This window comes from Coturnix japonica, chromosome 2, assembly GCF_001577835.2.
Source record: "Coturnix japonica isolate 7356 chromosome 2, Coturnix japonica 2.1, whole genome shotgun sequence".
Classification (NCBI taxonomy): domain Eukaryota; kingdom Metazoa; phylum Chordata; class Aves; order Galliformes; family Phasianidae; genus Coturnix; species Coturnix japonica.
This window is the reverse complement of record NC_029517.1, coordinates 117451381-117474010: the sequence shown is the minus strand read 5'-3', so window position 1 is coordinate 117474010 and position 22630 is coordinate 117451381. Positions and strand designations below refer to the sequence as shown.

The following is a 22630-nucleotide window of genomic DNA, read 5'->3' as shown; positions in this document are numbered from 1 at the left end:
GAAGCTTGCAGTTTCTCTAGTGTGCAGCTTCACGCTCTCCACCACGCACAGATGGATAGATGGACGACCTTGATGCTGGGTAAGCACACCTGACTCTGCACAGACTATCCTGCAGCACAGCAGCAGGGATGCAGCACTGCCTGAACGGCTGCGGACCATTTCTGAGGCTGGTTTGCATGTCTCGGCATCTGGTGGTTCCTGTTCCTGCAGTGCAGAGTGAGTCAGGCAGCTGCACACCTGTCTGATGAGACCTGAGGAGGCTTCATGCAGTGGATCATGGCTGCCTCCCTGTAGCAGAGGCCTGGCTGTTGATCTGATGGGGCTCAGACATAACAGAATATGTGGTGGGAGAGCAATTCATGGAGCCCTGAGCTCAGCCTCTGGAAGGCAGCTTCACAATGAATGCCAGAGCCAGGTGCTCCTCTGTCTGAATATTATTGTCTTTTTTTTTCCCGCACCACAGCACTGCTGTTCCTTGGCAGATACCTCCTATAAATACCCTTTCATTCATGACTTCTCATGTCTAGCCTAACCGCCATCCAACTAGTGCCTGTGCTGGTCCTGGTGCTTTGCATGACTGTTGTGTAGGTGCCATGCTCACAGAGACAGGCTGTCAGACCCCTACAGAGCACTCAGTGTCAGCAGGGCTCAGCACAGCGCTTGGGAACAGAGCTGACGGGAGGGACAAGTCTACTTCTCAACACCTGAAATTCTCAAAGTCATGGTTACACAACGCAATAAGCCTTGTCAGGGAAACACAACTACCAGATATCATAGAGAAGGGATTTTTCACTCTATTTGTGCGAGTGCTTCGCTGAGACCCCCTGAACTCAGGGCGGACGGTCGGATCGCTCCACAGGCACTCACCACAGCGCAGGCAGCGACCTGAGGGGCGGGCAGCGCGGTGCCTCCTCAGGGGGAGGAGGGCGGGCGGGAGGGAGGGGGGGAGGGAAGGTGCGGCGCCGCCCCGGCCCCCGAGCCGCTCTTTCAAGTATCGCGTGAGCGGCCCCGCTGCCCGACGCCACGTCCTGCCGGTGCCGCTGGGGAGCGGCGGCCATCGAGCCGGGACGGGGCTGCGGACGGCTGAGGTGAGAGCGGGGAGCGGACGGCGGCAGCGGCTCCTCGACCGGGCACCTCGACCAGGGGGGGCGGTGGGAGGCGGGCCTCGCTATGAGGGGGCGGTGGAGGCGCGGCCCGGGCGTGGTCGGGCTGCGGCGCCGAGCGAGCGAGCACCGGCTGCTGGCCGAGCGCTGGGCCGACTGCCCGCCCAGCCCCGCGGGCACCGCTTCCCAGGGCGGGGCTGGGAACCGAACGGCGGCGCTGGGAGCGGCCCGCGCTGCCTCGGGGCAGGTGGACGGCGGGGGGAGCGGAGCGCGGGGCTGAGCTTGGCCTTCGGGGGCGGCCGGGTTGTCGGGTCTGTTCGCTGCCCCGTGTCTGTTCACTGCCCTGTGTCGTCTGTTCCTGCGTTTGCAGGTTGAAAGAAAAAAGGATTTAATGAACGCGCGGCCCGTCGAAATGGGGAGACGCCGAAAGCAGCAGCAGCAGCGAGGTGTCTGATCGGCCTTCTGCCCCTGCTACCTGCCGCCTTTGGGATGAGAAGAGGAAGATGCGTGTTATGATCCTTGTGGAAAGACAGTCCGTGTAGAAGCCATGTGCTGAGCTGGGCCATCCTGACGAAATGGGGGTGCTTTTGTTCTTCGTGCCTTTTAGTTTCCTTCTGACTGTCGTGCGAGGGCACAGCTTGTTCACGTGTGAACCGATCACTATTTCCAGGTGTTCAAGAATGCCTTACAATATGACTTTTTTCCCGAATATCATGGGACATTATGATCAGGACACTGCTGCACTCCAGATGGAGGTGAGTTCTAATGTTCCTTCTGTAGGTGTGTGAATATAAACACTGTGAAACAAATCCTTATTTGTCATAGGGATATAGCTGATAATAACGATATCTGTTGCGCTAAGTGACGAGGCAGATAAACTGACTAGATAGAACTTCTTTGTGACACAATGGGCTGCTTTAGAGCTGCTTGGCTGTGTGTGAGTGTATCAGGGAGCTATAGATGCACACAAACATGTATAACTCTTGGATTCTGTATTGCACTGGCAGAGGAATGAGCATAGTGCATCAGTGTGGCTGTTCAGAGCTATTTAACAACACTGGTTGCGTGTAGCCTGTGTACCTCACAGAGCAATTCTTGATTGTTAGGGTTGTAGCTTATAGCATTGGTCCCCCTGAACTCAGCTGATACAAAAATAATATTTCTAAGTCATTGTTACTTCTTCTCTTAGTTGACATCTATGAAGGAGAGGTACCTAAACTTATCCTTAGCCTGGCTTTCAACTATTTTATTGCTTATTTCACATGGTGCTGACATCTGGCTGAACACAGAAAATCCCGACTTCTCAAACTGAAAGCAGGCACCTTCCTACCAGAACTGACTAACATGGCTCCCTTGAGAGAATGCCACCTCGTGGAAAGGCTTTGCTAATTACAATAGCTCTAGTGGGTGAGAGCCTCTCTGGGTAAGAGGCTTGTAAAACAAGTTTAAAACCTGTTTTAGTAATGCCTTTTGGTGGTAAGATGAGGGGGAACACCTTAATACAGGTCTTGAAAAGCTTTAAGTCTTGTGCTGTGCAGGGAGAGGAAAAGAAGCAAGTTTGAAACTCAGAATTTTCTGGTGATTGATTTATTTTATTTTATTTTTTAATAGATTAGGTAGTCTTATTCAAGGCTACAATTGCTGAAGTCTTATTTGCATATTCATTACTGAGTTTGGGGAAGGAGCTTGATTCAGTTGCCAAAGCTATTCAGGATACTCAGGATTACCATTTTAGCCTCTAGCTGCCAATCCGGAAGGGCAGAGGCTTTTATCGTGTTTGTCAGCCCAGTGTAAATGGATGGGAAACTCCAGTATCAAATGCTAAGATATTTCTATGTGAGCAACTGAATTCAGCTGCAGGTCTCAGATTATTTGTGTCATTCTAAACTGGGAAGCAAGCTGTCAGCTTGGACTCTGTGCGGTGCCCTCTGCAGTCATTGTTAGTCTGGAGCGTTCTCTTTCTACAGTGTCTGCCATCTCATGTTGTTGGTGGCTGTTCTTGCTTGGCATGTCTTTGCTACAGTAGCTGGGGTAGCTTCTGTCAGTATCCACACCTTCCAGTAACGCCACTGTTAGAGTGTGCAGGCCGCTGTTGCCTTTTACTGTTGTCTGGGCACTTCTGAGCTGCTTGAAGCTGTGTGTGCTGACCTGCCTTCCTCTATTAGAGACTGTGCTGCCTGACTGGTTGGCCAAACAGAGGTGGCCAGACACCCGCTTTACTGGTGAAGGGGTTTGGAAGTTTCCCCCCTCCCCTCTTTGTGCAGCTTCTATTGAATGTAGCGGCAGCAGGAGTGAAGCAGTAAGTTCAGTGCAGTTTGTGCTTGGGCCTGGAGAGCAGCGTGTACTAATGGATTCTGAAGGGATTATATGTGGTGTTCAGTAATGGCATTGGTTACTTGTGAGCGATTGATTGCAACAGTGAGCTTCTAAGGCCTGCAGAGGTGCTGCTTTCCAGGGAAAGTGGTGTTGCAACAGAGGAGTTACTGACTTCTGGAATATGCTTTAATTTTATTTTACAACCATAAAAAAGCAGCTGGTTGGGAGATGAGGAGACTCTTAAAAACTCGGATTTTTCTGTGGTTGGTAGTCCAAACTTCATTCGTACCAAGGAAAGAATTTTAATTGTATGATGGTTAAAACATCTTTCTTTTGATCCTCAGTAGGAATGCTTAAAGGCTTTGGTTTTGAATTCCATCTCTCTTTCCCCTCCCCACAACTTGTTCTCAAGGCTGGGTACGGTCTTAGAATGTAAACACAAGGTTTTGAGGTTGACACTTGCTTTAATCCCCTTACTTTATTGTAGCTGAGTTTGAGCAAGTTTCTTAGTCAAAGCAATCCCAGGATGGATGGTGATTTCTTCAATAAGTTGAAGTATTTGGTGGGTGCAGGAAGTGTTTTCTGTTGTTCTGCATTCTGGAAACTTATTTCTATTATTTATTCAGACTGTTTACTCCTAGGAAAAACAAAGAAAAGAAGACATTGAGAAAAGAAAGACATTGAGGCCCTGGAACATGTTCAGAGGAGGGCAGCAAAGCTGGTGAGGGGTCTGGAGCACAGGCCACATGAGGAGAGGCTGAGGGAGCTGGGAATGTTCAGCCTGGAGAAGAGGAGGCTCAGGGGAGACCTTATCGCTCTCTATAACTTCCTGAAGGGAGGTTGTGGTGAGCTGGGCGTCAGCCTCATCTCTCGTGTCAGTAGTGATAGGACCAGAGGGAATGGTTTCAAGCTATGGCAGGGGAGATTCAGGCTGGACATTAGGAAGTATTACTTCTTAGAAAGGGTGGTCAGGCACTGGAATGCACTGCCCAGGTAGGTGGTGGAGTCATCGACCCTGGGGGTGTTCAAGGAAAGACTGGATGTTGTGTTGAGGGACATGGTTTAGTGAGAGCTATTGGTAATAGGTGAACGGTTGGACTGGATGATCTTTTAGGTCTTTTCTAACCTTGGTGATTCTATAATTAAAGGGGATGACACTCCATCTGAGTGTGAAGTTACCTGTCCAAAACTTCACATTTCTCTGTCGTACTTGTAAGGCTCAACAGGGGTGCTCTCCAGTAGGGATTGTTTTATAGTTGGAAGAGCTGTGACTTCCAACTGCTGGACCACAAAAACTTCCGTAGAGTTCTTTCTGGATGTTAAATGGGTGTTTTTAGGGCTGGTGTCCTCCCTGCATGAGGGGATGATGTGGAGATAGTCTCAGGTGGTAGAATTCCTTCTGGAAATCAGCTGGATCACCATGGAGTCAACCAATTAGTGGTACAATATTTCTGCCGCACGTGTTGGCTATTCCAGTTGATATGCTCTAACTCAGAACACTGAACTAATGAAAGCAGCCTCTGTTAATGCACTTCTTAGTTAATGATGGACTGAGATACTGAAGAGCCAGAGTTTTTCTTCTGTGGAAACAGGTGGGTATGGTTGTAACGAAGCAGACATTCCGCTGCTCTTCTATAGTTGGAACTCCCTCTCGTGGTGCTCCTCAAAAACAGGCCACTTCTAATTTCCATGTAATTGCTTCAGCTATCTTGGAGTTGCTGTCAGCACAAAGTATTGCTCCATCAGAACATAGAATGTAAATTTGGAATGATTTTTGTACAGAGCTCTCAATCTGTTGCAATAGAACCATGTATTTGTGTTGAGTTTGGTGGAGCTGAATGCAGAAGTGGCAGAAACTGAGAACTAGAGTCAGTTCATCTACCAACATTGTCCTGAACTGGATTAAGAAGTACTTTCCAAAGTCTGATACCAGAATTCTGTAGTTTTCTACTTTAAATTCAGTGAGTTTAATTTTTTTTTTTATATGATCTCCTAACTTGTCTTCTATAAGTATAAATTTGCAATTCATTCAGTATGAAGATGTGTGGGAGAACTGGAAACGTGTTGTCTAGCAAGCTTAAATAGTATGTATATTCTGATTTATATAGCATACACACACCAGGAGGATCAATAAGATCAAGTTTCCAAGCTTGTGTAGGTTGGGAGTATTGGAGAATCAATTGCACAAATCCATATCACTGTACAACACTCAGATTCAGTGAGTGCCCCTTGCTTTGGTGCTCTCTGCTCTTGCTCTCAGGTGTTTCCATGAAGCTGTCATTAGTTCTTACAGTAGTGAGTTGAGCTCCTGAAGATACTTGTCCTTTCCGCAGTGCCCTGTGTGATGCTGACACATAACTATGAGCTCTTGTGGTCTCTGGACCTCACTGTGCTGTTTGCTCCTTCAATTGCCCTTTTCCATGTTCACATGCTTAAGGGTGGTTGCTGGCTAAAAAAGCCTTGTAGGTGTAGGGTAATGGGCTCAGACCTGTGGCTGCAGCCTGGTTCAGGAAGGTATCTGAATGAACAGATTGTTACAAGCCTCTCTGATCATCACGCCCTTCTTCTGAAGAGACCACCATGGTTTTTAGGTTTTTTAGGTGTCTTCCTACAACTGGGAGATGCTGTTTGTGTACTGTGCTGCAGGAGTCATGAGGCTGTGCAGACCCTGTGTCCTTGCTGCGTGCAGGGTGGAAGTGGAATCTGTTTGGTTTTCCAATTATGGAATGGTTGTGATGTTCAGGATGACATGACAAGCTGGTTACTTTGTCTCCCCTGCTGTTGGCCTTTTTGGACCTTTTCTGTGTATCGTATGCAGCTGCAGTTGCCTCAGTCATAGCAGCAAATTACTTGCTGCAGCACAAGATGGAGCAGATGGATGCCTGCATGCTTCTCCTGAACTGCATAGCAGAGATAAGTGGAGACTTGATTACTTTCTGCTTAGCTATTAAAAGAAGAAGGGAAGGTGTGCAGGGGAGGATGAGGGCTGTGTGAGCCACTGCTGTGATTAAACAAGAATTGCAGAGTTTCAGAGGTACAGGGGACAGGTCTAGCAGTCAGTCTGCAAGGCAGAAGGGCTGTCCTCTTCCCTAGGATATTTGTAATCATCTTTTATCCTAATTTTTTTCCTGTCTAGACCAACTTATTTCAGAGAATAACCACATCCTTCCAGGACTGTCCTGGTCTGTATTCACAAATGGGTCTACACAACCAGATTGCTTCAGTGGCAGTGAATATTGCTGCATTCCTGTTCACAAAGCACTCAGTGACCAAGCTCTCCACATGCTTTTCCTGCCTGTAGAAATTAAAAGCAGCTGTTCAAAGAGAGCCCGAAGCCACTGGGTATCATGTTGGCCTAGCAATACTCTGTGACCAAATCTCCTTGTCTTGTCTCCTTACTGCTTTATGCTTGCTAGGGTTAGAATTAGAGAAGGTCTTTATGGAAATTACCACATATGTTGTGTGTCTGAAAAAACCTATGTTTCTTTACCAGTTTGACAGCACAATGGCATGGGAGCAGTTCTGGACCTTCCACAGCCCTTGGTGAGGTTGTCAGTGACTGTTCTGTCTGGTTTGCCACTGCAGCTGCTGGGATGGTGGCCCAGGGTGTGGGCTGCTTGCTGCAGCTGAGGAAAGAGATGTCTGGACAAAGGGATAAAAGGAAAGGGTACCATCACACATGCCCCTTGTGAAGAGGAAGCTGCATCTATCTCCTTTTCTGTAGCAGCTATGACAGAGGAAGAAAAATTATCAAATCATAGAATTACCCAGGTTGGAAAAGACCTTGAAGATCATCATGTCCAACCGCAGCCTAACCAGTACCCTAACTCTAAAAACCCTACACTAAATCATATCCCTGAGCACCACATCCAAACAGCTCTTAAACACAACCAGGGCTGGTGATTCAACCACCTCCCTGGGGAGCCTACGCATGTATGTCTTTGACTTCCTTTGAGGTTACAGAATAAAAACAGCACATATGAAGCGTTGCTTTTTTCTTGCAAGATTTTATATAGCTATTTTTGATTAAATAGCTTTTTTCTGTTGTGCAGATGACCTGCTCTTTTGAGGTAACTGCTGCATGTTGTGTTTTCAAAATTAAGTGAAGATAATTACAGAAATGAATTTAGCCTGCAATGATCTTCCCAGAAGCAGTGATTTGACAGAAAATCACTCTTATCGCCATTTACAGGAGGTGGTGATTGCTGAGTCTGTAACAAGTTCATGACATGGTCAAAGCTTCCCGAACACAAACAAAGCAACGCAGCTGCCTGGTTTTCCATTGTTCTTCTCAACTCTGTGGCTCAGACCTCAGATCGTTGTGTCTAGTGCTGTGTCTGGTTTGTGTTGACCTGTGCTTTGAGGCTTCATTCAAAGGATCCTCCTGCCTGTTGGCCTGCGTGCAAGTCAGGAGTGACTTGTGTGGATTTTCAAGACGCTAAGCTCATCTTTTTGAAGTTGAATAAAGCACTTGATTCAGCAGCTGTGTGAAAATCATTAAAAGTACTAATCCCTGTAAACCTTCCCTAATCCATTCACTTAACTGTGTTGTAACAGATGACCTAAGTCTGGCATGCACAAGTCAGATGACTGGACTGAGTTGTTAAATTTCAAGCCCATCAAGTTGCATTTACCTCCCTTGCTACCTGCAGTTCTTTCTGTCTTCTGTGGTTTTATTTCCAGTAGGTCATACACTGGGGCACTGGCCCATGAGATGAGCTTTTTCTTGTTTCTATGCCACATGGGCAAGAAATCAAATAGTGATTACTTCTCATTTTATTGGGAGGCTGAGGGCTGCAATTTATCATTCCCAGTTAGCATGAGAACTATCATTGCAAGCCAGACTTTCCAAGTCATGCATAGTGTCTTTGCTCCCCACCTAATCAACAGAATGGCAAGCCCAGATGTGCTTGCAGTGGAAAAACCTGATGCACTCCAACAGCATGGATCCCTGCAGAGAGCTCTCAGGTCTAATAGGCTTTGAGCCCTGGGAAATTAGTGTGCTTGCAGCTCTGCTGTACTTCCTGCTGTTCCTAGCTCCATCAGGGCTCTGCAGGGACAACCAGCTCCCAGTGGGTGCAAAAACAGCTTTGACCTGTTGGGTCTAAGTAGCTGAGGTTCAGTGTCTGTGCAGTTATGCCATATAACTGCGTTCCTTGGGTGGACTGAGAGCTGGCTGGACTTATGCAGAACTGAGCAAGATGCCTTTACATCTGTAGGACTATCTGCATTGTCATTAGATGATCCCTTGGTGGCAAGAGGCATTGAATGGATTAGTGTGGTTTAGGTTTAGAGGAGGGAAGGTAACTGCTTTGCAGGAGAAGAGAAGGCTGAGTCTTCTGCACTAGGCGATGTGACAGGTAAAGCTGTAACTTTAGGCCTTAATTTTATGGCACAGGAAAGTATCTTGTTTTCTGATGGCCATCTGTCAGGTGATTATTAATATACTTAAGAATCCTGTTCTGTTGAGTATTTACTTTTGATAGTGAGTGTACCACTGGTGAGCAGCCTCTTTTTGTTCTTTTTTGACTGCTTAAATGACAATTTTATAGATTGGTAAAGGAACGGGGCGTGGATTCTAAGGCAGTTTTTATTCAATAATCTACTTAGAGCATGGAGTTAGTTGCCTGGTTTTGGAGAGCCATACAATCTGATGATGCCTGCTGCTATTAAGCATCTTCTAGTTGTGAGGTTCACTGTTGCCTAAATTCTGTGACGGTCATTCTTGGCTGTGTTTCTGTGGACACCGCATAGGAAAACTATTGGGTGGACTTAGTCAAATGTTTGAGATGCTTTCTGTGGTCTGCCTGGAACTGTTTTACAGTGGTCTGCTGCAAATATGAATTTGGTCTGACTTTGGAACCAGAGCAGTAACTACTTCTGCTCCAACTCCCCGTGTGAGCTTTATCTTCTGCTACACTGCCTGCTATTAGCTGTTTTACTGGTAACCTTATGAACTGAGTCCTGTTAAAAAGTAATAGATCAATTTGCTCCTTCAACACATGGCAAATACATTAAGGGGTTCAGATTATTTTGAGGTTTTTCTTCTACCAGAGCCCAGATGTAAGGAAGGGCTCACTTACTTAATGTAGACTTCAGATGTTTGAGGGCTCACAGTGTACTTTCCATGTAGTGTATACGGAGATAAAACTGTATGTAATTGAAAGCGTTGTGTAAGCAGTTGAGCAGTGTTCAGGGTATCTTTCATGTTTGTTTTGGATTATAAATAGCAGAAGCTACAATATATGTAATTTATGTCAAGCTGTAATTTAGGTTAGAACCATAAAATGCAGTGAATTCTGCCATTTTGGTAAGTACTAGAACTTTGTTTCATAGTATCTTAGTGAGGTGTAATAACTGTTCTTATTGAATCTAATCTTTGTTACAGTTTATGTGTAGGAGTGGATGTATCTTTTATCTTGTACTTCAGAAATACTCAAAGAGAAAAGAAGCTGCACAAGCTGCAGAAAGTAATACTTTAAAAGTCAAATGTATGCTTTCAACATTGTTTTTGTCTCTGCCAAATCAATACAACTTAATGATCACAGAATCACAGAATTGTAGGGGTTGGAAGGGACCTCTAGAGATCATCGAGTCCAACCCCCCTGCCAAAGCAGGCTCCCTACACCATGTCGCACAGGTAGGTGTCCAGGCGGGTCTTGAATATCTCCAGAGAAGGAGACTCCACCGCCTCCCTGGGCAGCCTGTTCCAGTGCCCCATCACCCTCACTGTAACGAAGTTCTTATGCACATTCCTGCGGAACTTCCTATGCTGTACTTTCATCCCATAACCCCTAGTCCTATCCCCACACAATGATGCTCTGGGGAGACCAGGTTTCAAAGTAAAAGAAGGGAGATTTAGACTGGATATAATGAAAAACCTTTTTATAATAAGGATAGCAAAGCACCGGGACAGATTCTCCATATATGTTTCACTCCTCTTAATTGAAATAGATAGTGACTATAGAAGTGTCTAAGGACACTGAAGGTAGTATAGATATGCCTCTTACCAATGGGGATGTTGCATCCCTTGGTTGTCTGACCCTGCTCACTATCTACAGTGGTTGCCTGTTTGCTTCATGGGGTTCACTGCACATGATTTTACACTGGGAGGTTTCTGTATGGGGAGACTGCATGGGGAGCATTTCAGTCTTTATCTTTCCTCTGCTGTTGCTTTGAGGCAGTTACAGACTACATCATCTTTGGCTTTACCATGTTTCTGCTAGCTATTAAGTGATGTGGTTTTTGTTTTGGTATTCTGCTAGCGTATTTTAGTTTGCCTTGTATTTACTGGATTTTCCGGGAAGATAAGAGTTCCTATTTCAGGACTTAAGTTGGCTTGGTGAGGCTCCATTCCTGGTTTTCAGACAACTCAGTTCCACTGTTTTGGCACTGCCACTGGCAGGTCTGCAAGCTTTCATCTGTCCTTTGTGTGACTTGGCAGTTGCTGCTATAGGCACATGCTTTGCTTTCCTGAAAGAGCCCATGGCTGTGCCAGCTGCGTGTCCTGATCTTCCTGGAGGAGAGCGGAGGACTGTGATTGCATTCTTTATGGTGAGGGTGACGGAGCACTGGAACAGGCTGTCCAGTGAGGTGGTGGAGTCTCCTTCTCTGGAGATATTCAAGACCCGCCTGGACGCCTACCTGTGTGACGTGGTGTAGGGAGCCTGCTTAGGCAGGGGGGTTGGACTCTGATCTCTAGAGGTCCCTTCCAACCCCTACAATTCTGTGATTCTCAACAGCTTTGTGTGGCCGTGGGTTGAATTTCAGATATGGATGCCCAAGGCAACAATGTGGACACCTGGGCAAGTTACCCAACAAACCACTTATATGAAAAAAGCTCAAAGTTGGGTCGCCCACGTGTCAGATATTGCAGCCTTGAAGCAGGCAGTTCTTTAAGGGAACTCTTAGTCTTGGTTTGAACCTTTTTGTGTACACGCTGTCCAGCAGGAGGGTTTGAGGAGATCCTGCTTTCATGGTCTGGGAAATGCAGACCTATTATTTTCTATAATGCAACATTTCCAAATTGACTGGCCGGACACAAAGCCTGCATTCAAAGATATGTAATTGAAAACAGAGTTTCCAGGGCTGCTTTCTACCTCTTTTGTTGTTATGGAATGATAAAAAAAGGGCATTTTATGAAAATCTGTTTCACTTGTGCTTGGGGCAAAGATGCCGTGGGGTTTTATTTGCTCTTGTTTTTAAGATTTTTTTTACAGGGTTCTTTGTTTGAAGGAATTTATTGCTGATAAAATCTATTGGAGTTCTTTAGACCCAATACATCTGAGGAAAGGGGGCTGGTTCAGCCAGTGTATTGTCCTTCCTTTTCCAGAAAGGCTTTGACGTGACTGTTTGTGAAGGTTGTTCAGGGAACTGTGATCAAGTGGCTGGAAAAGGAAAGGGTTAGATCCTTTCTAGGAATAAAGGGGATCTGTCAGTGTCTTTTAACCATGATCGTGGTGATATAACCTGCAGTTCATAGAATGTCCTGGGCCCTTGCTTGTTGTCTGCTCGGTGCTGGCATTAACTTGCTAAAGGCAAGATGGTGGAATCCATGCTGTGTTTTCACAACATGTGTACCTTTAAATATCTCAGGGCAGTTATTTTGAAGCTAATAAAGGGACATAGGATCCTGGGCTTTGATTACTTTCAGTTTTCTGATGCTAATAAGAAAAATCAGGTTTCAGTAGTTGCAGATGAGCTGTGATCCCGGGGTAAGGGCTGCAGTAAAAGAGCTGTTGTGGCCCAGGAGTCTGGTTCCTCAGTACTTTAAGCTACCAGGTTTGACCCTTCCTCAACTGCTGAATGGTACTCTCTAGCTTTTCAAATATCCAAAGGAGCAAGGATGAATCCTAGTAGTGACAAGTGGTATTATTGACTTTAATTGTGTCTTTGAAATGACTAACCAAAGCCTTTTTCTTTCCCGAAGCCTTTTCTTACTCTCATGAATCTTCACTGTTCACCAGACGTCCATACATTTCTGTGCAAAGCCTTTGTTCCTGCCTGCCTGGAGCAAGTTCACGTGATTCACCCTTGTCGTAACCTCTGTGAGAAGGTGTATTCTGACTGCAAGCAACTGATTGACACTTTTGGAATCACGTGGCCTGAAGAGCTGGAGTGTAGCAGGTGTGGTATTTGTTCACGTGATAAGCGATGGAGGTGATGATTTTCAGATGTAGTGTAGTTGGCCCAGACTGAGTTGAAGTATTAAATAGTAGAAGCTGTACCTTTGTCCTAACCATTTGTGTGTGAAAATTCATCCTTGTTTTACTTTTCCCATTCTGGCAAAGGTCTCACTTCCAATGATGACAGCTTTTTTTTCTCTCAGTTGTTCAGATCTTTTTTTCTTGGAGACAAGGCAGCTCTTATACTACACTGAGATTCTGACCTTCGCTTGGAGGTATCCATAAAAGTGTAAGGCCAGATATTCTGTACAAGCAGTGCAGGAAAGCAGCAGGGAGTGGAAACTTAAATCATGTTTCTGGCCCCCATGCAGTTACTAATTCATGCTGGTGGTGAGGCAGAGCTGGGACAGTAGTCCTCCGCCATGATCCTTGATAGATGTCAGTATTGGAATGAATGCGATAGATGGCATTACCTCTATTTCCCATTTGTCTGTGGGGGGAAAAAATGGATAGATCTGAGATTGAGGTCTGAGAATGCATCAGCTTTTTCTCACCTAGTATGAGCTTTTGTCTAATGATAATGCCACTATGTTTGGAAATTACCTTCCAGAATTTTGTTTGAAAATTCAGGAAAATTTCAAATAATTCTTCAAATTCCTTTTTTTTTCCCTTTTTTTTTTTTTTTCCCCCAGCGGTCATTACAGCTGTATATTATTATATTACTGCTGCTGATTACTGAAAGTGTTCTTCCTTTGTTTAAGTGGGAAGTGCTGTCTGCCCAGCAGGCTGTATAGGGAAGTCCATGTAATAGTGTGTGTTGTCCTGAGAACAACAGAGATAATATTATTGGGGCCTGTGGAGGAGCAGCTGGCTTGAGGATGGGCCTCAAATTCAACTGCAGTTCTGACATTCACACTCTTGTATTCTTACAGACACAAATAATACCTTCTAAGATATGTGTGAAGAGTTTTTGCTGCTGTGATGCATAGTGATATGACCGATGTTTATTGAAACAGCTTGCTACAGAATCAGTTTTCTCAGTTATTATCTTGGCTTTGTTTGTACAGCGTGATAATGCAAAGGAAACAATAAGAATGGGTTTCTTAGCTCAAGCTGAGCTTCCAAATTAATTATGAGGAGAAATATTTTTACATTTCAGGTCTGTACACAGTGACTTTAGACAAAGAACATTTTGAGTAACAGAATCTCACTTCAGAAGCTGAAATGCAAAAATCGTTATTTTTAATTAGGTAAACTTGGAATGCAGATGAGCATCAATTCCTTTTTGAGTACATGCTTACCTGAGTTATAATTAAACAATCTTGTGTGAACATCTGGCCAACACCACTAATCCTGTATTAATGGTATTTTAAAGTTCATATTTTTTCAGTGAAGCCTGTCAGCAGTTGAGTCCTGAGCCATCTGTAACAGAACATCATGGAGCTAGAATATAGTTGCAGAAGCAGACAGCTTTTTTGCAGTGCTTCTGTTTTTTGCTGTTTGTCTTTCTCAGGTAGTTCTGTTGCTGTAAACAGTGATTGTTGTAACACAAGATCATCATCATCATATGGCAGTCATCAGTTAAATCAAGTTACTATGAGCCTTCATTCTTTGTTCTTTGGTTTGAAGCTTGTGTTTTGACAGATTATTACTGTGTCTCTCCAACAGTCTGTTATTACCCAGATAAAATCTTTACCGTAAATATTCTCAGTACACACATGTAAAATTTTGGTGTGGATTGAGACTGTAGAAGAACAGTTGCAATATGAGTAAATTGTGTTATAAACAGTAAAACAGAACAACGTTTAAGTAGCTGTGTTTGAGCCTTCTAAACTGACAAAATGTTTTGTCTGGTTTTTGATCTGTTGATACTCATGTAATGCATGTTTTGCATTATGTATAAAGCCTAACAGTGTTTGGAATCAGACTTTTACTATTAATAAGAAATAACTGTAGTTGATAATGAAAGCTATTAATATTTTTGTTGGTTTTTTTTTTTTTTTCTAGACTAGCTGATTGTGATGAGACTGCTCCTGCCACTGCTCCTGTAACCACGGATGCTCATGGAACTCAGAAGACCCCAGGGCAAACACGAAGGGATTATGGATTCTGGTGCCCACGACACCTACATACTTCCAATGGACAAGGCTACAAATTTCTGGGCATCGATCAGTGTGCACCACCGTGTCCCAATATGTACTTCAAGAATTATGAATTGGATGTTGCAAAAAGCTTCATTGGAATAGTTTCAATCTTTTGTCTTTGTGCTACGCTTTTCACATTCCTTACTTTTCTGATTGATGTCAAAAGGTTTAGGTACCCAGAGAGGCCGATCATCTATTACTCCGTCTGTTACAGCATAGTGTCTCTAATGTACTTTATTGGATTTCTTCTTGGGAATAGAACTGCCTGTAACAAGGCAGATGATAAGCTAGAAATTGGGGAAACAGTTGTTCTCGGCTCCCAGAACAAAGCCTGCACCATCCTCTTCATGATCCTCTACTTCTTCGGCATGGCCAGCTCCATCTGGTGGGTCATCCTGTCCCTCACCTGGTTCCTGGCAGCAGGAAGAAAATGGAGTTGTGAAGCTATTGCACAAAAGGCCATGTGGTTCCACGCAGTTGCGTGGGGGATACCTGGTTTTCTAACCATTATGCTTCTTGCAATGAACAAAGTAGAAGGGGACAACATCAGTGGAGTCTGTTTTGTAGGTCTCTATGATGTGGATGCCTCTCTGTACTTTGTGCTTTTGCCATTATGCCTTTGTGTTTTTTTCGGTCTCTCTCTTCTACTAGCTGGTATTATCTCTTTAAATCACGTGCGGCAAGTCATACAGCATGATGGCAGAAACCAAGAGAAGCTAAAAAAGTTTATGATCAGGATTGGAGTTTTTAGTGGCTTATACTTAGTGCCACTTGTGGCACTTCTTGGATGTTATGTCTATGAACTGGTGAACCGGAAGATCTGGGAAACAACTTGGGTGTTTGACCACTGTGACCAGTACCATATTCCTTGTCCCTACCAGGCAAGTAGTGTTTTGCTTTGTGAATAATATTGCAGGCTTAATTAGAGAAAACCTTTCTGCATCACTGTATCTTGCAGTGTAGCCTAGCAAACAATTTTTGCATTAAGTAGTCAGTTCAAGAAGATGTAGCAATAAGTTGCTTTTTAAGTTCGAGTTGATGGTATCATACTTCTGCTTTGAAACTTTTGACTGAGCAAATTGATTACATTCAGCAAGTAGGTTCCAGCTCACCAACCTAAAGGGAATGTTTCCACTTCATTTCACAAATAATGCTGGGGGATTGTTTTTCACCATATCTGTTCCTCAGAGCAGTTACTCGGTTCAGTGTTTGGATGTCTGGCTCAGTATTTCAGTACATAAGGTGAATTTTCATCAATTTCTTTTGAGGTGAAAAAGTGAGTCTTGAAAATTGAGTCTGGAATGGATTTTAAATGTTACTTGCTACCGTGGGTTTAAAAATCATTTCATCTTTTTTTCTTTGAAGTGCAGAACTATAAAACACTTGAAATTACACATTTCCAATGTATTTTTTCATGATAGCTCCCAGTTATAGTCCGATATTCAGTAAACATAGAAGAAACTTTTAAAAACAAAAATACACTTTAAATTGCAGAGATGTCCAGAAATGACTCTTAAAAATAAACTGATTTATGGGAAAACCTTTTAAAGTCAAGCTATCCCCTATTCAGTATTCTCAGTGGATTAAATCTTTTGTAAAGATGCAGAACTCTCTGCAACTGAAAGTAATCTGTGGTTTGACTTTCTACTTAAGAACAAATAGGAAGTAGAAACCATCTCTAGGAAACTGCAAGTTTCTCACGTTATCTTTCATTTCTTTGTACATACCATCTATGTTTTTACTGCAATAAGCTGTCATCAGGGAAGAATATAAGCACAAGCATTATGGAACGGATAAGATGTGATCCTTCCATGTTCTCAAACATCCTCTATGTCCTCCGTAATGCTCTTAACAAGTGCATTTCATCGAGTCTTAGATGGAGCTCAGTATCAGCTCAGCTAGCTTGGAATAAACAAGGTTGAAAATAAAGCTTCATTTTATCAAAAACAACCAATCAAAAAAACCCTCAAAACATTTTGTGTTTTGTATTGCTTAGTTATAACAACTTAGCATAATAAGGCATAAAGAACATGCATTCTGAGTCTGGAATTACCCTACTGGAAAGAGTAAATAGCGACAGGGAGTGTTCTGTGATAACAAATCCCAATAAGGAGTAATTATTGAGATCTGTCTGTGTACTAAACAGCACATGCTAACTGTCTAGTGACTTAGAGAGGTGTGTTTGACTGTGACTTTTCTAAGCTAGATTGCAGACCACTTTATGTTGAATCAGGGCAGAACCAAATAAAAATAAATGTTAGAATAAGTATTTGATGTTACATGGCTGACTCAAATGCTAACTTTTGTTTGGCACATAAAGCAGGTAACATAAATTCCATTAGCAGTGTAGGAGCAAAAGATTGTTACAGAGCTCCTACAATCCAGTTTTGCAAATGGGTGGTTAAATCTGGCAATAACCAGAAAACAACTATGTGACTCCCTGTGGTTCTGAGGATGCTGTCTCAACCAGATCATTCACTCGTCTTTGACTCTGGAGGGGTGACTCTCATATGTACAAACCATCTCTGAAGAACGTGGCTACAAAAACAATTACCCTTTAAATTTAGAAGAAAAATATTTCCTTCTAACTAATCTCCCCTGCACTCAGCTGTAGAGTGTGAGCAGACATGACCAGGTCTGACTTGACTGTACATGTCTCCTGTGTGTCTGCAGTATGTGCCTCAACAAAGGAGAGCAGCCATGAGAAGAAAGTATTTCTCTAACATAATTTGTTTTTGAATCAACAAGTATGTTGTTGACTTTGTCCTGATTAAACTTTATCTTCCAGGCAAAGGCACTCGCAAGACCAGAAATATTTCTGTTTCTGATGAAATATTTGCTGACATTAATTGTTGGCATATCTCCAGTGTTCTGGGTGGGAAGTAAAAAGACCTGTTCGGAATGGGCCAATTTCTTCAACAGAAACCGCAAAAGAGAGTAAGAGCAATTTTGATTCCTGGTTTTTAAAATGTGTGCTCTAAAATATGTTGGATTTCAGACGTGGTTCTGAGGTGTAGCTCAGGTAGTCCAGATGTTGTCCTCGAACCCTTTCTTTCTTTGGAGTCTGCATATGGGCATCAGCAAGAAGTTCTGCTGAAGCCTGTGGGAGCTGTACAGACACAATGACTCTTTGACTGCATTCTCAGAAGGCAGAAAATATTTTCCTCTGATCTGCTCTCTGCATAGAGATGTGTTACCGTGGTAATGCATTGGGCAATACATCTCTGGTTTCCAGTCCAGTCAGGAAAGATAACTCTGATCGTTTAGATCCTTTCTTGTATTTCATCTCCTTCATTTGGCACAGTACTTAGCCGCTATGTTTACTGCCATGTAATAACAACATCCTCTGCTTTTCTTGGCTGCCAGGCTTGCTTGTTTGAAAATAAATTTTCGTTGTGCCGTCCTTAATCAGGTTTTGTTATATTGAAGTATTGCTCCTTATTTTTATTCTGAGACAGAATAATTCAGTCTTACTACTTAATTTTAGTAAATATGTATCTGTGACTTTAAAGAGGTTACAAATGTCATCTCCATTTCTTACAGCTGTCATTTTGCCTTTTTATTCCCCAGTTAGTTTTTTTAGATGATCTGTATTGCTCATAGATTATAATGTATTTTAAGTTCCTTGTATTTCTTTGAATTTCCCAAGCCAGCAGTCTTTAAGCTCCTTTTATTTTGCATCTGCATTCCATGATGGTGAGCTTATAGCTTCCTTTCCCTCTCCTCACTTTCCATTTCCTGTATAATTTTTCCTGCATTTCAGATGTTAACTGCTTTCAGCTACAAGAGCTTTAAAGTAATGAAGTCAGTTTTATAACACCCACCATTTCTTTGCTTGAACAAAGTTTGCATTGCGTAGAGTTAATTTGGTAATACAGCTGCTTATGAGCTAATCCTGCTTTCCTCTCTTAGATGGCTAACCTACTGAAGGCACTGGACCTACTTGCAGAAGTAAGCAATGTAGAAATCAGCTTTATTTAATTGTTCCATGGGCATAATTACTTTGGAGCCATTACAATCAGATTTTTCTCCTCTTTCCTCATACAGTTGTTTTCCTCGTGCTCATTAACATCCAGCTCAGATTACATCATTGGTTGCCGTTGTTGCACATTTTGGTGTACCAAGTTATGTTTCAGGTTATCCACTTAATTCAGTTCTACGTGTGTGTTTTCTTTCAGTCCAATAAGCGAGAGTCGAAGAGTACTGCAAGAATCATGTGAATTTTTCTTGAGGCACAATTCCAAAGTTAAACATAAGAAGAAGCACTACAAATCAAGTTCGCACAGATTGAAAGTAATCTCTAAGTCAATGGGAACAAGCACAGGTGGCACAACAAATCATGGAACTTCTGCAGTAGCAATCACCAGTCACGATTACCTGAGCCAAGAAACCGTTGCAGAAATTAAAACATCTCCAGAGACATCTGAGAAGGAGATGGAGGCGGATGGAGCATCAGCCCAAAAAGCTGAGGAAGGTGAAAACAGTGGAAATCAAATGTTAAGTATTTCTAAACTGACTGTGGATCAGGTGGAAAAAAGAACCAAAGCAGACAGCACGTGTGATATGAGTAGCTTGTCTGAGAGCCTGAAGAGAATTGGTGAAGGCAGGTGAGATTCCTTTACTGTTTTCTTTTTTGTATGTCTATTACCGCTATTTCTACTTCTTCTCTATGAAAAATCAATGTGCAGTTACCCCTGAGTAGCTATTAAGTACTTTAATTCCTGCAAACTTCCACTATGTATCTTCCTCTTCTCTTGTGTCATTAGTGATAGGACCAGAGGGAATTGTTTCAAGCTACGGCAGGGGAGATTCAAGTTGGACATTAGGAAGTATTACTTCTTAGAAAGGGTGGTCAGGCACTGGAATGGACTGCCCAGGGAGGTGGTGGAGTCACCGACCATGGGGATGTTCAAGAAACGTTTGGATGTTGTGTTGAGGGATATGATTTAGCTGGGAAGTATTGGTAATAGTTGGACTAGATGATCTAGGTCTTTTCCAACCTTGATAATTCTGTGATTCAGTATATGGCCCATTTGATTGGGGGGTTGGGGGTTCTTTTTCCTTTTAAGTGTCAAATGCTGGAGCTTCAGCTGGTAGGATAGTAGAGCTGTTGATCCTCAAGAGACCTGATTGCAATACAGTCATTTTTAGAGAAGTCTTGGGGTGCTGAGGGAGGCTTGAAGTAACCTACAGAAGCCCCTTGTGTTCTCTGTCTAGCTTTAGATACTAGCAGTTTATTGCTAAAAGCTGTATTTTTATATATATTTTTTCCAGTGTAACACATTGTGCTTTAAAATTGCTGGTTTTATTTCTCGTTGCTGACAGGGTGACTCCCAGGAACGATTTGATTGAATCTCCTCCATTACAAAGCAGCAGCTCCCAAATAGCAGCCGTCTCCCAGTCGGGCTCCGTGTCACTGCTCGTCTACTCAGCTGCAGACAGCAGGAAGGAGCTGGACTCAGGAAACAGTTCAAACCATTGAAAGACTGACATTTTTATATGAACTCTTTCCACGTATAACACTGATGCAGGTTTTGTAACACTGAAAGCAGCAGATATTCTGTGCCTTACTAAAAATCAGTCGTATCTTCTTTTGCACTTATAAAAATGTAAGTTTTGTATTGGGGACAACTGGCAATAACGTACTGTATTTATACCCATCCCGGAATAATGGAAATAGGGGTTCTATGGGACGCGGCTGGATTGCTTAGCAGTAACTTAAGGAGATGAAAGAAATATTCCTGATGCAAAGAACACTGTAAAATAAATTGCATTGAAATAATGCAGCAAAAGCACTGTTACTTTTCAAGGCGTAAGATGTCAATCTGCAGCTTTGAGATCTTACAAGTTGTTTTTTTTACTACCTATTAAACAACGTTATCATTTTAAGAGGTGCAAAAAGTTACTCTCTAAACTGTGTCATGATGTGTCTTTTATAGCACTGTTTTATGGTAGTTTTTACACTGAATCTGAAATCGAAATGATTTACCTTGTACATAGGAATGAGTTATGTCAATAACTGACTGCACAAGGCCTATGTGTAGAGCTGCTGTTTTCTATGTATTGTACAAATGCAGTCAGGTTCCCGTGCTTCTGTCAGATGCTACTGAAGTCAGCAGTTTTGTGACGATCGGGCGGTGTTACTTATGAGTAAAGCAGATGCAAAACTACACCATACCCTGCATGTTTTGGCTGGGCTGGGCAGGCAGCTCAGTGTCCCTCTGCAGGGACAGGGCCTGAGGTGCGCTGTGCCAAATGGGAGTGCTTCAGATCCTGGACAGCATGGGGACAGAATCTGAAGTACACGTTGGTTGGGTGTTGGTGGTGTTTGTCACAGAGCTGCAGTGACTGTATCCTTCCCTTCTGTCTCTATGCAAGTCACTTGGTTGTTTTTAATTCTGTAGGGAAGGTACTTCCCAAGGCTTTAATGCTGTTCCTACAGAGCCTTAATTTTCTTCGCACTCCAGCAATATCATTTCTGTAACTCAGAAAGGCCTTAAAACTTCTACAGCTTCTCTTAGGGTAGAGCAGCACAAGAGCAAGTCCTGCTGATGCTGATGTGGGTGGGTTCGGTTCTTCAGCTCTTAAGAATCCTGGCTGCAGTGAACCAGAAGCTCATTGTGCTTTGTGAGAATGCTCAGCATCTTCTGTTTGATGGCCAGCAGGCAGATTGCTCTTAGTTGATGTTCTGTTTTGATTTGATGTTGCAATTTGTGCAGCACTCGAGGTGATGCTTTGGACCGCACAGCAAAATTGCATGGCGCAAAAGTCATACAAACACTGAACAATAAACCAAAGTTACTTGTTTCATTGATGATGCATTACAGATGGAATGTATTTACTTTTATACTGTCCTGTGCATTTTAGCATTTGTAATTTATTGCCTTAAATAGGATGTGCTATATCTTTTGTAATTTCCCTGCTAACAATATCTAATATTCTCACTGCTGAGTGCGGTGGGAAGAGCCTGAGCAGTGTGTGGAAATGCACACCAAGTGCTCTTCTTTCCATTCTGTTTGTAAATGGGTAACTTCATACACATGTTACTACTGTCTGTGTTAGTAATAAACTGTTGTATAGTGAAGGCCTTGAGTTGACGTTTCTGTTAACTAGACTCGACATGTTTGTTTCTCTGCTTCTGGGGCATTTCTGCACCTGAGACACTTTGATGTATTCTGACTTAGAGCTGTATGAGGTAATAAAGCTGAAAAATAGGTAATTCATACTAAAGGCTTCTTCTTAAATGGTAAGAATAATGTTTACCGCACCATCTCCGCCATTCAATCCAGGCTGGATATCTTCTAGAAGGTGCACAATGACTGCAAGCAGTGTAATGTTACCCTTTTCTTTAATAGGCAGAAGGTTAAGTATAATTCTTATAACAGCCCTGAAGAATTTGGGCAAGTTGTACCACACCTCTGTGAGCTCCCGCTTTGTGCCTCCGCAAGCAGAGCTGGATCTGTCTCTCTGATGTTCATCTATCAAACCCGCTTCTGTCTAACAACTGGATTTTGCTTCCTATTGAAAGTATTTGAGACGCAAAGTGTAATTAAAAGATTAAAAACATGCTGAGGCATTTATATTTGGATTCCTCATTAATGCTCATACCTGCGTTTCAACTCTGTTCTACAGGAGTAAGACCTCTATATCAGGTCCTGCTGGTTGGACTAATGGCAAACGTGCGCCATCTTGGCCCCCATGATAATTTGCCTTCATCAAGTGGCTGAGAGGTGGTTAAGTGGCTGCCCAGAGAGGTGGTGGAGCCACCGTCCATGGAGGTGTTCAAGATACGTTTAGATGTTGTACTAAGGGACAGGGCTTAGTGGGGAAATGGTGGTGGTGGGTGGACAGTTGGACTGATGATGTGATACTTCTGTTAAGTAAATATATATAACGGTGATGGTGGTGGGGTCATTAGACATGGCCACCAATGGGATCTTAA

General features: G+C 43.2%; 1 protein-coding gene across 1 annotated transcript; it reads left to right on the top strand.

Annotated features, from left to right (window-relative positions):
• The first annotated feature begins 975 nt into the window (after nt 1-975).
• Nucleotides 976-21913, top strand: FZD6 (frizzled class receptor 6). The gene is made up of 7 exons (XM_015856142.1): nt 976-1088; nt 1474-1858; nt 12349-12545; nt 14552-15569; nt 17477-17625; nt 18867-19295; nt 20014-21913. The coding sequence occupies exons 2-7, from the start codon at nt 1679-1681 to the stop codon at nt 20168-20170; spliced, it is 2130 nt and encodes a 709-aa protein (XP_015711628.1). The 5' UTR covers nt 976-1088; nt 1474-1678; the 3' UTR covers nt 20171-21913.
• The last annotated feature ends 717 nt before the right edge of the window (nt 21914-22630 follow it).

Bases quoted from the DNA above. Each gene is read 5' to 3' on its own strand.
- FZD6 (XM_015856142.1), top strand. From the start codon at position 1,679: ATGGGGGTGCTTTTGTTCTTCGTGCCTTTTAGTTTCCTTCTGACTGTC. The intron at 12,546-14,551 runs GTGTGGTATTTG...TTTTTTTTCTAG, and splicing joins GAAGAGCTGGAGTGTAGCAG to ACTAGCTGATTGTGATGAGA. The intron at 19,296-20,013 runs GTGAGATTCCTT...CGTTGCTGACAG, and splicing joins AAGAGAATTGGTGAAGGCAG to GGTGACTCCCAGGAACGATT.